The sequence below is a fragment of the Typopeltis vanoorti genome, chromosome 22 (assembly GCF_054136105.1).
Source record: "Typopeltis vanoorti isolate ZY-2024b chromosome 22, IOZ_Tvanoo_1.0, whole genome shotgun sequence".
Lineage (NCBI taxonomy): Eukaryota > Metazoa > Arthropoda > Arachnida > Uropygi > Thelyphonidae > Typopeltis > Typopeltis vanoorti.
In genome coordinates, this window is record NC_143570.1 from 39,943,911 (window position 1) to 39,958,534 (window position 14,624).

Consider the following 14,624-nt stretch of genomic DNA (forward strand, 5'->3'; position numbering starts at 1 on the left):
ACTTTATATAGTTTCTACTATATTCGGCTAAGAAATGATATGGAATGTAATATCCCTTAACTTAAACAAGTCATATGTCGCCGAATTGAAGCCTTTGGCTCTTCATATATCTAATAATCTAAGTATACCAGTGCTTTGTCTAATACATTCATCACCCTGTTATAGTACATAAGTAAATTGGTAAAACATGACTTCTCTTTAACAAACCCATACTGACCCAAACCCATGAGAATACTGTTGTTCTCAACCCATTTCTGTATTATAGTTCTCCCTAATCCCTCCAATGCCTTAACTACAAATTCAGATATACAGATTGGCCTGTAATCCACATCCTTATCACTACCTTTATGTAGTAGAACAATTTTACATTCTTTCCACTCTCTCTTGGAACCTTGGCTGTTGTAAGACTTTTATTAAACAGGCATGCCAGTGCTACTGCCAATTTCCTGGAACAATCTCTTAAGCACACATGGTGATATGTCATTAAATCCTATTAAATTATTGACATCAAGCTTATTTAATTCCTCGTATACCTTCTAATCATTCAAAATTAAACCATCCCCTCCTATTTCCTCTAAACTTGAGCTTCTCATTATTTCTCCCTGATATGGATGAAAAACCCCTACAAATTTTTCATTGAAAACCTCAGCTATGTCATCTGTAGCAGTTACTATTCCATCATCTTCATCCATTAACGTCATCTTACCATAATAATTCTTCCTTTTACTTGTCACATATCTGAAAAACTGTAAGTTTTTTCTTGGCCTCATTTGCTAATTTCTGCTCATGCTACGGTTTTACTGCCTTTCCAACTGAATCTCCTTCCTAGCCAGCTCTTTATACTGCTCATGCAGTTGATTTTTACCATTATTCATCTTTTGCTTCATCTACAATATTCACTCCTTTTAGATCTCATGCTTAATCCTTTCATTCATCCATTTTACACCTACTTTACTCTGCATTTTGACTTTCGGAATACATTCACACATTGGTTTTGTAAATATCTCTTGATTAGTTCTCGTGCAGCATTTATCTCCCTCCCACTTAACTCCTCATACCATGTTATAGCTTTAAGTCATGTCTTACATTTCTCATAATCACAATCTCATATATCCTTTCCTCACAGAAGTTTTCATGTGGCTGGTTACCACCCAGGTGTTAAATCTTATGTAATGAAAACTTTGTTGGAACAGGTTAAAGAAGATACAGTAATCTTCTGTGGATTCTGAATTTGTATGATTGATATTCCTGTGCTGTGTACAGGAATATCAATCATGCATTATGAGTTTAGTGTACTCAATGCACTGGTATGATGTCTGTTGTAGGGCTGCTATTACTAATGCTTCCAAATAGAGGTACAGAAAAGTCTTGAAAGTACTTGATTAATGTGGATTGGATACCAGTGCTTTCCAAATGACTTGGAATGTGTTGACTATTTCACCTGAAGGATCAAAACCTCCTCATGAGAGAAAATTATATTGTGTTTTTGGATTATATGGTAGTTTGTACTACTTAAAAGCTCTGCCCAGTAGCCCTTATATTTTCATATTTTATTAGTGCTTAAATTAGATTTCACTGGCTTGGCAGAAGTTAGTGTCTTAAGTAGTGCAAACCAAAACAACTCTGATGTTGAGGATTATCTTCTCATAAGCTTTCTAGCAAATTTTTGAAACCTTTCTTAAGTTTCTTTTTATATTTGACTATAAAATGTGGGTGGATCCATATCTTCCATTTTAGTATCTTACTTATGTGAAATTGAAACCTTTCAGCTCTATACTGTAGTAATTTGTTTATGCATCCATAAACAAATGTTCTTATGATGAATTTGATTTTCTGACAAAAATTGCTCTGGTATTGAGAGAGTTTTTGATCTCCAGATTTCTGCCTAGTCTCTGATGAAAATCAACATTTTGAAATAGCTATCAAGACAGTAAAACTCTGGCAACCCATTCCACTCATTCACCATTCTCTAAGCAAAAAATCTAGTCCTCACACCCCTACTGACTACACCTTTATTCTACTTTCAGGGATTATAATAAATTTAGTTTAATCCTTTATCCAAGTGTGAGCAAACAAAGTTTGCACCTGAAAATATCTTCAGGACTGGAGTAAGGTAGTACAACACCAGGCAACTCGTAGCAAAGGTGGACCAAGCTAATCTCAGTATCTCCCATAATGCAAAATGCATCTCCTTGCAGATATCTATAATGTTATGCATTAAGGGGAGGGCCACTATCCAGACTAGTTTCGACCTTTATTGAGGTCTCTTCATTGGGAGCCTGGCCCAGAAGTGGAGATACCAGGCAGAAGCAATGGTGAGGTCATCTTTACCTATAGGAGTTGACAAATGGGTGTGCCACCTTTTTATTAAATTACTCTGGATTTAGAGAAAGATGTTGAAAGTTTATTTTTCACTTGGTTAGAATGTAATAAATTTAGTTTAATCCTTTATCCAAGTGTGAGCAAACAAAATTTGCACCTGAAACTATCTTCAGGACTGGGGTAAAGTAGTACAACACCAGACAACTTGTAGCAAAGGTGGATCAAACTAACATCACTCCTATCTCAGTATCTCCCATAATGCAAAACACATCTCCTTGCAGATATGTATAATGTTATGCATTAAGGGAAGGGTCACTACCCAGACTAGTTTCGACCTTTATTGAGGTATCTTCAGTGGGAGCCCAGAAGTTGGTCCACCTTTGCTACGAGTTGCCCGGTGTTGTACTACCTTACCCCAGTCCTGAAGATATTTTCAGGTGCAAATTTTGTTTGCGCACACTTGGATAAAGGATTAAACTAAATTTATTATATTCTAACCAAGTGAAAAATAAACTTTCAACATCTTTCTCTATATTCAGAGTCATTTAATAAAAAGGTGGCACACCATTTGGCAACTCCTATAGGTAAAGATGACTTTGCCATTGCTTCTTCCTGGTATCTCCACTTCTGGACCTGGCACCCACTGAAGAGACCTCAATAATGATCAAAACTAGTCTGGGTAGTGGCCTTCCCTTAATGCATAACATTATACATATCTGCAAGGAGATGTATTTTGCATTATGGGAGATACTGAGATAGGAGTGATGTTAGCTTGGTCCACCTTTGCTACGAGTTGCCTGGTGTTGCACTACCTTACCCCAGTCCTGAAGAAATTTTCAGGTGCAAACTTTGTTTGCTCACACTTGGATTAAACTAAATTTATTATAGTCTAACCAAGTGAAAAATAAACTTTCAACATCTACTTTCAGGCATGTTCCCTTGTTCTGGTCCCTCTAGTGAAGTGCTGAAACATTTCCCCCGCATCCATCCTATAAAATCCTTTAAGCAACTTAAATGTTTCTATCATATCCCCTCTTTTTTTCATATCAACCAAACTTCTGCACTCCACACACACCTTCAATCTATCCTCATAGGGAACATTCCAAAGGCCACTCACCATCTTGGTTACTCGCCTCTGAATCCTCTCCACCACTTCCTCATTCCCAAGAAACCCAGGGGACCAGACTTGAGCACAGTAATCGAGATGTGGGAATATCAAGGTCTTATAAAGATGAATAACTTCCTTATCTCTACTTGTTAATGTGTTCTTCAATAGCCAAGTAATCTTATGGGCTATCTTAGCAATATGTCCTCTAAACTTTAACTATCTGTCTACCACCACCCCTAAATCTCTAGCTTCATCTATTTCCTGGAGTACAGCGCCATCAGTGTGATACACAGCTTGTAATCTTGTAATCTATTTATCCCAAAATGTATAACTTTATATTTCTCGACATTAAACTGATACCCGTTAACTTTTGCCCATACTGACAGCTGATTTAATCTTGCAAGCTCTCCACATCGCCTTGATTAACTATTACTCTACCTAATTTTGCATCATCAGCAAACAACTGAATATTTCCTTTCAGGTTATTTCCTATATCATTTATGTACAAATTAAACAGCAATGTTCCCAGCACTGAACCTTTTGACACCCAACTAATCACCTGTTTTTGCCTTGATTCTGCCCCTTCGTGTACCACTTTTTTGATGTCTGTCCAGCAGCCACCCTCCTATCCACTTAACCAGTGTCATATCCATCCCCATTTGTTCTAATTTGTGTAAGAGTGTTCGATGTGGTATTCTGTCAAATGCCTTTTCAAAATTCAGCAAATTCATTGTGTAGCCATTTCCTTTATTCAACTCAGCTGTTACTCTATTATAAAAAGTTAGTAAGTTACTAAGGCATGACCAACCCTTCACAAAGCCATGTTGACCCTCATACAGTATCATATTTTTATCTACCCATTCTTGATCAAAGTAATTTGTTGAACTATTTTACCAACTTTTGCAATATGCCCTCTGAACTTCATCTTTGTCTGCCTTTATTCCCAAATCCCTAGCGTCATCAATTTTCTGCAAATCAGTACCATCAATATGATACACCATATGCAACCTTTTCAACCCAAAGTACATAACCTTACATTTTGTAACATTAAATGGACAGTCATTATCCTTTGCCCATAATGCTAATTTATTTAAATCATCCTGTTGGATATCTACATTACCTTCATCAATTATTGCTCTTCCCAGTTTTGCATCATCAGCAAACAACTGAATATCCCCTCTTAAATGTTTCCATATGTCATTGATATGTAAATTAAAGAGTAGTGGCCCTAGTACCAAACCCTGAGGTACTCCTAGTCACCATCATTTTCCTCTACTCTACTACAAGTAACCCTCATATAATGTGGTATTTATACAATGCTGTTTCGATATAACGCGGTCTACAAATTGTAGTAATCCTTTACCTTTTGATATATTTTTCACCGTGCAACTTAAAAATCAAATTTTATCTTCATTAAATTTGCATCTGCCCGTATTGTGCTTGTAGTTATAAGTAGCGAATTTATATTAGGGGAAATACCCTTTAGCACACATGTACGTCAATTGTTTACCTTATAAAGTGTTTATTGTTGAAAGTTGTTTTTGTTTTCTGCCAGGAAAGCGCATTAAAAATCATAAGTGTGTTAATCTCAAGCTGAGCACTTTATTTTCTGGTGAGTTACATACAATATTCTTTTTTATGTAAAAATTTTATTTTTATAGTAATGGCCACTTAGAGGGCTTTTGCGATATGGTTGAAAACAAAATTAGTGAATTCATTGATGGGGAAATAGATTTAAATTAGGAGGAACTGGTACAATTAATAGATGACGTCGAACTAAACAGAGGGGAAAGTTCTGCCGAAGATTTTGATTGTGATAAATCTGTTAAAGAATTCACTTTAAAGAAATTAGCTGAAGGATTGGACTTGGCAAGAAAGTTAGGAAGTTATTTTATGGATAATGATCCCTCAATGGAGTGCTCTGGAAAATTCATGAGACAATTGAATATTTGTTTAGCTCCTTATTATGAACTTAATGAAAAATTGCAGCATAGTAGTAAGCAAGGTCTTATTACTGACTTCTTGATAACTAAACCAGCCAAAGTATGTAGTGAGAATTATACAAATGATGTCCAAGAGATTTCAAGTGATGACGACATCTGGATACTCGTAAAAAAAGAACATCTACAAAATGTTTGTTTTGAAGACAGTGATGACGATTAAAATATGCACTTTATTTTATTTTACCTAAAACATTGATGCATTATGGGCAATGAAGTTTACATACAATTTGTATTTTTATAAGTTTATACTACGTATTTTGCATAGATTATATGTTTTCTTAACTTACATGAATTACCTGAATTAAATAAAAATATTTTTTTTGTTGGATATGTCATTGTTGTTTATATAATTTAAAAAAAAAAAAGGTTTCGGAACATAACCCTACTTTTTCTATGTGATCTGAATCTCGCATAACGTGATTTATATAACGCGTCATTTCTGTGGAACCTAGCATCTGCGTTATATGAGGGTTACCTGTATTATTCTCTGGTATATGTCTGTCAGCCACCCCCTATCCATGCTACTAGCCTCATATCCATTCCCATCCTCTCCAGGTTTTGTAATAGTTTTCTATGTGGTATTCTGTCAAATGCCTTGGCTAAGTCAAACAGTATCATGGTGTAGCCATTACCTTTATCCAATTATGCTGTCACTTTATTATAAAATATGAATAAGTTACTAAGACAAGACCTACCCTTTACAAGACCATGTTGCTTACTATAGAGTATCGCATCCCTATCCACCCACTGTTGTATTTTACTTTTCACCAACTTTTCCAATACTTTAACAACCACTCCTGATATATTATTTGGTCTGTATTTTGCTATCTCTGTCTTGAAGCCACGTCTATGCAATGTTATTATCTTACCCTCTTTCCGCTCTTGGAACCCTGCCAGAGCTGAGACAGATTGAAAAACTTCGTCAGAGGCAATGTCAATTCTCTTGCACATTCATACAGTACATGGGCTGATATATCATCCAGTCACACTGCTGAGTTCACATTCATATTTTTTAATATGTTGAACACCTCCTGTTTATCTACCTCAATGTTGATATGCATCTCTGTAATATTAGCAACTGTAAAGTCACCACCTGGATAATACACCTTAGCAAAATTATCACTAAGCTCAACTATTTCTTTTGGTTTCCTACCATGAGCATTGTTTAAAATCATCCTACCATAGTAATTTTGCCTCTTACTTACTACACAGCAAAAAAACATCATTTGGGTTTACTTTGGCCTGTTTGGCTAATCTCTCTCTCTCTCTCTCTCTCTCTCTCTCTCTTATAGTCTGATTTGGCCTTCCTTACCATACTAGTCAGCCTCTTGCTTGCACTTTGTACTCATGAATATGCTGATCACTCTTTTCTTTATATTTCATCTACAATATTTTCTTTTTTTGCAGCTCTTGCTTTATATCCCTACTCATCCGTTTAATTTCAACTTTGTTTATCCTCCTGATCTTGGGTATACAGTCTGATACTGCTACTCTCAAGCAATCTCTGACCACTTGCCATGTGCCACTGACATTCTTCCCTTGTAGCTTCTCAAGCCATGGCACTGTTCCACGATGACTCCTGAGTCTCTCATAATCACCAGCCTTATAGTTGAACATAAAGAACTCCATGTTTGCTAATTTCCCAGAACAAGTTCACATGGTCACTCTCCCCAACTGGAGGATACATCTTCTGATGCTATTATCAGATCCAACATACTCACCCCTTCTATAACATGTTGTTTCATGTAATTATCCCTTAGCAACTGTATAAATCCCACTTCCATCTTGCTTATGCCCCCTTTCCTCCCTGCAATCGATGTCCCCATAGTTAAAGTCTACCTTAATAATTGTTCAGCCTACACATTCATTGTGCTAATATGCCGATCCCCTGTCTGTAGCAGCACCAAACAATCTATTTGTCCTATTTGCCTCTATCTCACACCAGACAGCCTCAAATGAACCATCTTCCTCAGACCTAAAATCCTCTTTAACTTCTAATTTTTTGGTTGTAATTCTGCAGCTATCATCAGCAATACCCCACCTCCTGTCCTGTTTCTTCTATCTGCCCTGAAAATACAATACCCCTTACATTCTATCACTGTAACTATATCATTCACAGGTCTCACACTGATGCCTATAACTTTTGGCCAAGTCGAGCTTACCAATGACAAAAACTCCTCCCCCTTAATCCTGATACTTCTTGTATTTGTATCATAGTTACCCTTGTGTAATGTTATTACCAACCCATTCAAATTGGAGACCTGTGAAATCCCATTTGGCATTGCATAATCATTATGTGCACATGCTTATTTATCATAGGAGTGGCCAGACACATGCTTGCTTTCATCCTTCCTAATATCTGTAGTTTCCTGAGCATGTATAATGCTATGCATTATGGAAGGGTTACTACCCAGATTGGTTTTGACCTTTATTGAGGTCTCATTAGTGGGAGCCATACCCAGAAATGATACCAAGGTTGAAGTAATGTGGAAATCATATTTCCACAAGTAGCCAAAAGGTGTCACACCTCATTACTAAACTCTGGATTAGAGATAGATGTGAAAGTTTTCTCACTTGGTTATACTATAAATTAAAGATGCCAAGAAATTTTATTCTTGGTTTAATCCTTTACCAAGTGTAAGTCATGTTCCAAGTATAATCAAGTAAAAAAACTTTCAGCATCAATCTCTAATCCAGAGTATTTTGGTAATATGGTGTGTCACTTTTTTGCTATTGGTAAATGGAAATATGACTTCTGCATTACTTCAACCTTGGTATCAGTTCTGGATCTGGTGCCCACTGATGAGACCTCAAGAAAAGTCGAAACTGGTCTGGATAATGACCCTTCCTATATTGTATAGCATTATATGTGTCTGCAAGAATGTGTGTTTTGCATTATAGGATACTAAGGCAAGTGATGTGAAGTCATTAGACGCTATACAAGTTGCCCAGTCATGAAGTTACTTCACGTACAAAGTAAATTTATTTGCTTATACTTGGATAAAGGATTAAACTAAGAATACAGTTTCTTGGCATCTTTAATTTATAGTATGACCAAGTGGAAAAAACTTACAATATATCAATTAACTGCACACCATTCTTCCTGCATTCTTTTCATTGACTCATTGGCAATCATGGCCCTTCTTCTCAGTTCTGTCCTGGCATGAGGTAGCAGACTCACAATCTTTACTTTCCTGCTCTTCGTTTTTGCTTCCACTAACAACTCTTTCTTATCTTCTCTCATTGCATATTTCTCACCTTTCAAATCATTTGTGCTAGCCAATACAGTCAACTCGTTCGCTCCATTCTTCTGCATCCTTACATCTTCACTAACATCCTTTATCTTTGTGCCTAGAAAACATGCTTTCGTCACTTTCTCATTAAGTGCATCTCTTATCAACTAATCCCCATACAATACTGTCTCTTTTCTCCCAGTCTCTCACACTTTTATGTTTTCCCATTCACTCTTTCTTTCATTCTCCATGCTTCCATACTATACACCAACCGTTTCTCCAGTCACTCGAGCTCACGTTTTGTCCTGTGAAGGAGTCTGCACAAGCATGCAATTTCTTTCTGCATCAGCATCTCATCATTCAGATTGCTTTCAACCACTTCCTTCAAATTCTCATTTGTATTTTGTGCACTGTCGCTCACTGCTTCCGCCACATTCTCCATGACACTTTGACAATCCTGCATTATATCCTTATTGTCAGTCACTTCATTCTTTCGCTACTCGCATTTTAAAGTCTTTTGCTCTTCAGAGGATGATATTATGACTATGTGATTAATCAGTGGTCCATCTCTCATTGCATCAACTACTTTCTCACAGATAGTTCATTTTGGAAATTTATCTTCTTACTGATATGTTCATGGATGCTGCTCCACTGAACTATTTAGCCACAACTATTCCTCCACCTGTTCCTATTCAGTACAACAGCTTTAAAAAAAAAAAAAATAAAAAAATTGATGGGTTCCTCTACCCTTAATTGTTGCCCATATTTGTTTTAGGTGATAAGTTCCGTAACCTCTCATATGTGAAATTTCTATAAATATATATATATATATATATATTCAATTTATTTGTTAAATTATTTATTTCATTCCTTGTAGTTTTTCTTCCATAGAGCACCAACATGAATGCAATTAACAGCTATGGATAATTAAATATGTAAATAATAGTTGAAGCAAGAGCTTAGAAGCTTCAATTTGGCAATCATCTAAAACTACTGAATGAAAGAATTTTTTAGAGAATACATTTTTAAGGAATGAATGTTTATTATGGAAATAAATATATATACATTAATCCCACTAAACATTAAATGCATTCTTATTTAAGTTTGTCATGTAGAAATGTACAATTTGTAAATTTAGTGACACTGGGTTTTTTCCATATACCTTTAGTTTTTGGACAGCCTTCTTTCTCACTTTTAAAAATTATTTTTAGATGAAAAGGAGTGTGAAGAATGTATGGAAATACTGGATGAATTAGAAGAAATTGATGAAGAAGCTGACCTATTTGGTATTAGTTTTGTGAAAATCGGTGATGTTACTGCTGCAACAAAGTGGAATGTTCTTAATCTTCCAAGTTTAGCGTATTTTCGTAAAACCGTTCCTGTTTTTTATGAAGGTAAGCACACTTATAAATACTAATTAAAATTGTCATCTTTATTTTTATATGCTATTATTATGATATTCATACAATCTTGTTATTGTTTTCAGCTGCTTATTGTAATCAAATTTCTCTGCCCACTACTGGATCGATCTTATAGAAACCCTTCAGTTATTTGAATGTCTCAATCATATCACCCCTCCTTCACCTATCGTCCAATCTCTGCAACCCACAAATCTTCAACCTATTCTCATAAGGTTCATTCCACAGACCTTCTATCATCTTGGTCACTCGTCTCTGGATCCTCTCCACTTCCTCCCCATCACGAAGAAACCCTGGTGCCCATAACTGGGCACAGTAGTCCAGATAGGGTCTTATCAAGGCTCGATACAGAGGAACAACAACTTGTTTGTCTCTGCATGTTAAAATATTTTTCAGAAGCTAAGTGATTTGATGAGCTGATTTAGTCACTTTTGCAATGTACCCCCTAACTTCAATTCCCTATCCACCAACACTCCAAAATCTCTGGCCTCATCAATCTCCTGGAGTATGGTTCCACCAATGCGATATACTGCTGCTATTCTTTTCACCCCAAAGTACATAACCTTACACTTTGCCACATTAAATTGACATCCATTTTTCCTAGCCCAGTCCTCTAAACTATCCAAAATCATCCTGTAAAATTTTGACATCCTGTGCACTCACAATTGCTCTACCCAACTTTGCATCATCAGCAAACAAGTGAATACTTCCTCTCAAATCCTTTCCTATATCATTGATGAACAAATTGAAAAGCAGTGGTCCAAGAACAGAGCCCTGCGGCACACCACTAGTCACAAGCCGTCTTTTAGACTCCACTCCTGCATAAACCACTCTCTGGTATCTCTCCTTCAACCATCCTCCTATCCATCTCACCAACCCTATATCTATCCCCATCTGCTCCAGTTTACTGATTAGGGTTCCATGTGGTATCATGTCAAAGACCTTGGCAAGGTCCAGTAGTATCACTGTAAACCCATTACCCCTATCCAGTTCAGCCGTCACTGTGTTATAAAACGTGAGCAAGTTACTGAGGCATGATCTACCCTTCACAAAACCATGTTGTCCCCCATACAATATCCCATTTTCATCTGTCCAATCCTGTATTCTTTTCTTGACTAATTTCCCTAAGACCCTGACAATGATTCCTGATATGCTAATCGGTCGGTAATTTACAACAGCAGTCTTGGAACCACCTTTATGCAGTGGAACTATTTTCCACTCTTTCCACCCCCTCGGGACCAACCCAGACCCGAGACTCAAATTAAACAAAATGGTCAAGGGTACTGAAAATTCTTTAGCTGCTTCTTGTACGACACGAGCTGGTATACCATCCAATCCTACAGATGTATCGACATTGAGGTTATGCAATAGACTACTCACCTCCACTTCGTTCACCACAATTCCCGTATAATCTACTGGTTTATTCGTTTCTGCAATGTCACCACCTGGATGATATATACTTGCAAAGTGCTCATTCAGTAACTCAACTATATCAACTGATTCAGTTACCTCCCTACCATCGGCATTCTTTAAAATCATTCTGCCATGTACATTTTTCCTTTTACTTGCTACATATCTAAAAAAACTGTTTAGGATTCTCTTTAGCCTGCATGGCCAATGTCCTTTCGTAATCCTTTTTTGCTTTTCTTACCACACTCGTTACCCTTCTGGCCTGCGCTTTATACTGTTCATGTGCCTGCCGGTCACCTTTCTCCTTAAATTCCCTCCATAGTTGTTTCTTTTTTTGCAGCTCAGACTTAATGGTGTTATTCATCCATTTAACCCCTAGTTGATTTATTATTCGGACTCTAGGTATACAGTCAGCCATTGCTTCATGCAAACACTTCTTAACTGCCTCCCAAACACTATCAAACTCCTAAGCTTGTCATACTTTCTAGCCCGATAATTCCACATGTACCCTGTCTTAATTGAAAATTCCACACCTTTAGCCACCTCCTAAGTCAAGATCGTATGATCACTCTCACCAATTGATGGCAATTCGGTCATATTTGTTATAGCCAAATCCTCAGATGTAATTACTAGGTCAAGCACTCTCTGACCCCTAGTATTTTCCATTACATGCTGTCGCAGATAGTTATCCCTTAATAACCGCATAAAATCCAATTCCTTCTTCCCATGTGTCCTCTCCTCACTCCAATCAATGCGACCATAGTTGAAATCTCCCATAATAATTACCCTCCTTCCACCCATTTCTTCTATTTGCTTGTGCATACGGTCACCACCATCTTTTCCATCACCTGGTCTATAGCAGCACCCAATTGTATATTTAGTTCTGCTAGCCACAATGTCACACCAAATGGCCTCAAATGTGCTCTTTTCTCTATCCTGCAATTCAACTTCTATTCTCCATGGCTGTAGTTCATTAGCTATCATCAACAATACTCCTCCCCCCATTTTATTCTCCCTGTCATTCCTGAACACACTATACCCATCACATTCAATCCCACTAGCTATATCATCTACAGTCAGCCATGATTCACTAATACCAATAACCTGTGGTCTGGAAGTGCCAACCATGGCCAAAAACTCTTCCTTCTTGTTCCTAATACTCCTAGCATTAGTGTACATGAATTTAAGACCCCCATTATATATTCTACGAAAAACTGAAAGTAATTTCTTGAAAAATAGACTACAAAAGAATATAATTATTCTGTTAAGAGGATTTCAGTGCAAAAATTAGAAAAGAGAAAATATTAAAAAAAAAAAAAAATCATTGAATGGCAAGCCGAAACAAACATTAGTGAAGGAAAACTGATTAATTTTGACACATTCAGAAATCCAATAATTAGTATTGTATTTATGAGGAAGAATATGCACAAACATACATATGTATATTTGGAATGTCTGATATGTATGGAAATCACCTGAATACATTTAACAACATAATAGACTCTATCAATAATTGACATAGAAATTGCATCCAAATTAACTGGACTTTCAGAGAAGGTGAAGGTGACCATTTTCTAATTAGAGCTGTCATTAGGATCAAATAAAAGTAAATAATTTTCATTATGTACAAATTAGCTGAGCTATTAGCAAACTGGATAAAATAGAGGTGAGAGGAAAGTATGAGAGTGAATTAAAGCAGAAATTGAAAGATAAACATTGTGGATTGATTCCTCTTATTAGACTCTCTATCAGCTGGAGACTCCAGGATTCTGTACTCTTACCACACTCTTCCTTTACATCAATGACCTATTCATAGTCTTGCTAATGACAGTACTTTCCATTTCTTTCTTCGTTCAAAAAACCCTTTAGTGCTCACATGATTGAATGTTGAAGACCTTCCATGACATATATCTTAAATGCTTCTCACAATTGTCAAATGGGGGTGAAGACAACTTAGTGAATTTCAATGCTATTAAAATGCAAAACAGTGATAATTTTTCAATGTATTTTCAAGATCAGTTTTCCCTTCTTGGGCTGACTTACATTCAGCTTATGAGGGGCTGGGACTGAAAAGTTCTGATAAACACTTAGAACAAAAATGATATTAAAGCAGGACTTCTTGTATAACCTAAAAGAAAAAGAACAAATTATTACAATTTGATGAAACATGGGGGTTAAAGAGTTTTAAGATATGTTCTTTCTTGTGGTTATATCATTTTTGTTCTAGCCGTTTCTCGGAACTTTTCAATCCCCCAACCCATCGCATGCTGGCATAAACATATAACATCAATAGCCTCTTCAGCCTAAAAAATGTGTTTTTATTTTTCTTTCAAGACATTACTTCTCTCTGTCTCAACTTCTAACAATATAAATCTCAAATTTTTTTTCGTTTTTATGTGGTTCTCACCCACAATAGGTTATTAGTAAACCTAGAATACATTTGTACTGTGGATGGGCTAAGGTTTTTTCCCCCCTTTTTTTTATCAATTTTATATATTTGTTTTGCAATTTTTATTACTTTTACATAGTCCAGAACCCTTACTCTAGAGCAGGTGTTCCCAACCCTATGCCCGCAGGCACCATGGCATCCGTCGACCAATTTGTGTGTGCCCGCTGCTGTTCAACCGTGTGCTGTATAGTTTGAAATAATCACGTGCACATCACGCAACAATTCATGGCATGCTATATGACACATGCATTAATGAGACGTGATGAGTATTAAACGCATACAATGTAAAGTAGACGTGCATTCGAAGTTGTTCATTATCTGTTCTAGTTATATGCGCATAATTTAACGGTGTCTTGTGCTTAAATTTTTGAAATATTTTGATTTTTAATCCTAAAATGAGTGAATCAAGTAAAAGACAACGAACCTATAATTTTAACACTGATTTGGAGGAAACATATTGTTTCATTAATTTTAAAGATAATTGTGTTTGTTTGTTGTGCAAACACAAACAGTTATGGTGAGAATGTGCAATTCCGAAAAAACATAATCTTGAACGTCACTTCCAGACAATGCATGCCACGTTTAATACGAATTATCCACTTAAATCTGAAATAAGAACGAAAAAACTAAATCAACTAAAATCGAACCTGTCTGCCCAACAGTCGGTTTTCACTAGACATG

General features: G+C 36.4%; 1 protein-coding gene across 2 annotated transcripts in view; it reads left to right on the plus strand.

The window, feature by feature from the left end:
- Positions 1 to 14,624, plus strand: part of LOC150094342 (uncharacterized) — a 484,937-nt gene that overhangs the window by 421,110 nt on the left and 49,203 nt on the right. For both annotated transcript variants that reach the window (XM_090412362.1, XM_090412363.1), the window contains exon 28: positions 9,878 to 10,060. In XM_090412362.1, the coding sequence (XP_090268488.1) occupies positions 9,878 to 10,060 (183 nt within the window). The remainder of the gene's footprint in view (positions 1 to 9,877; positions 10,061 to 14,624) is intronic.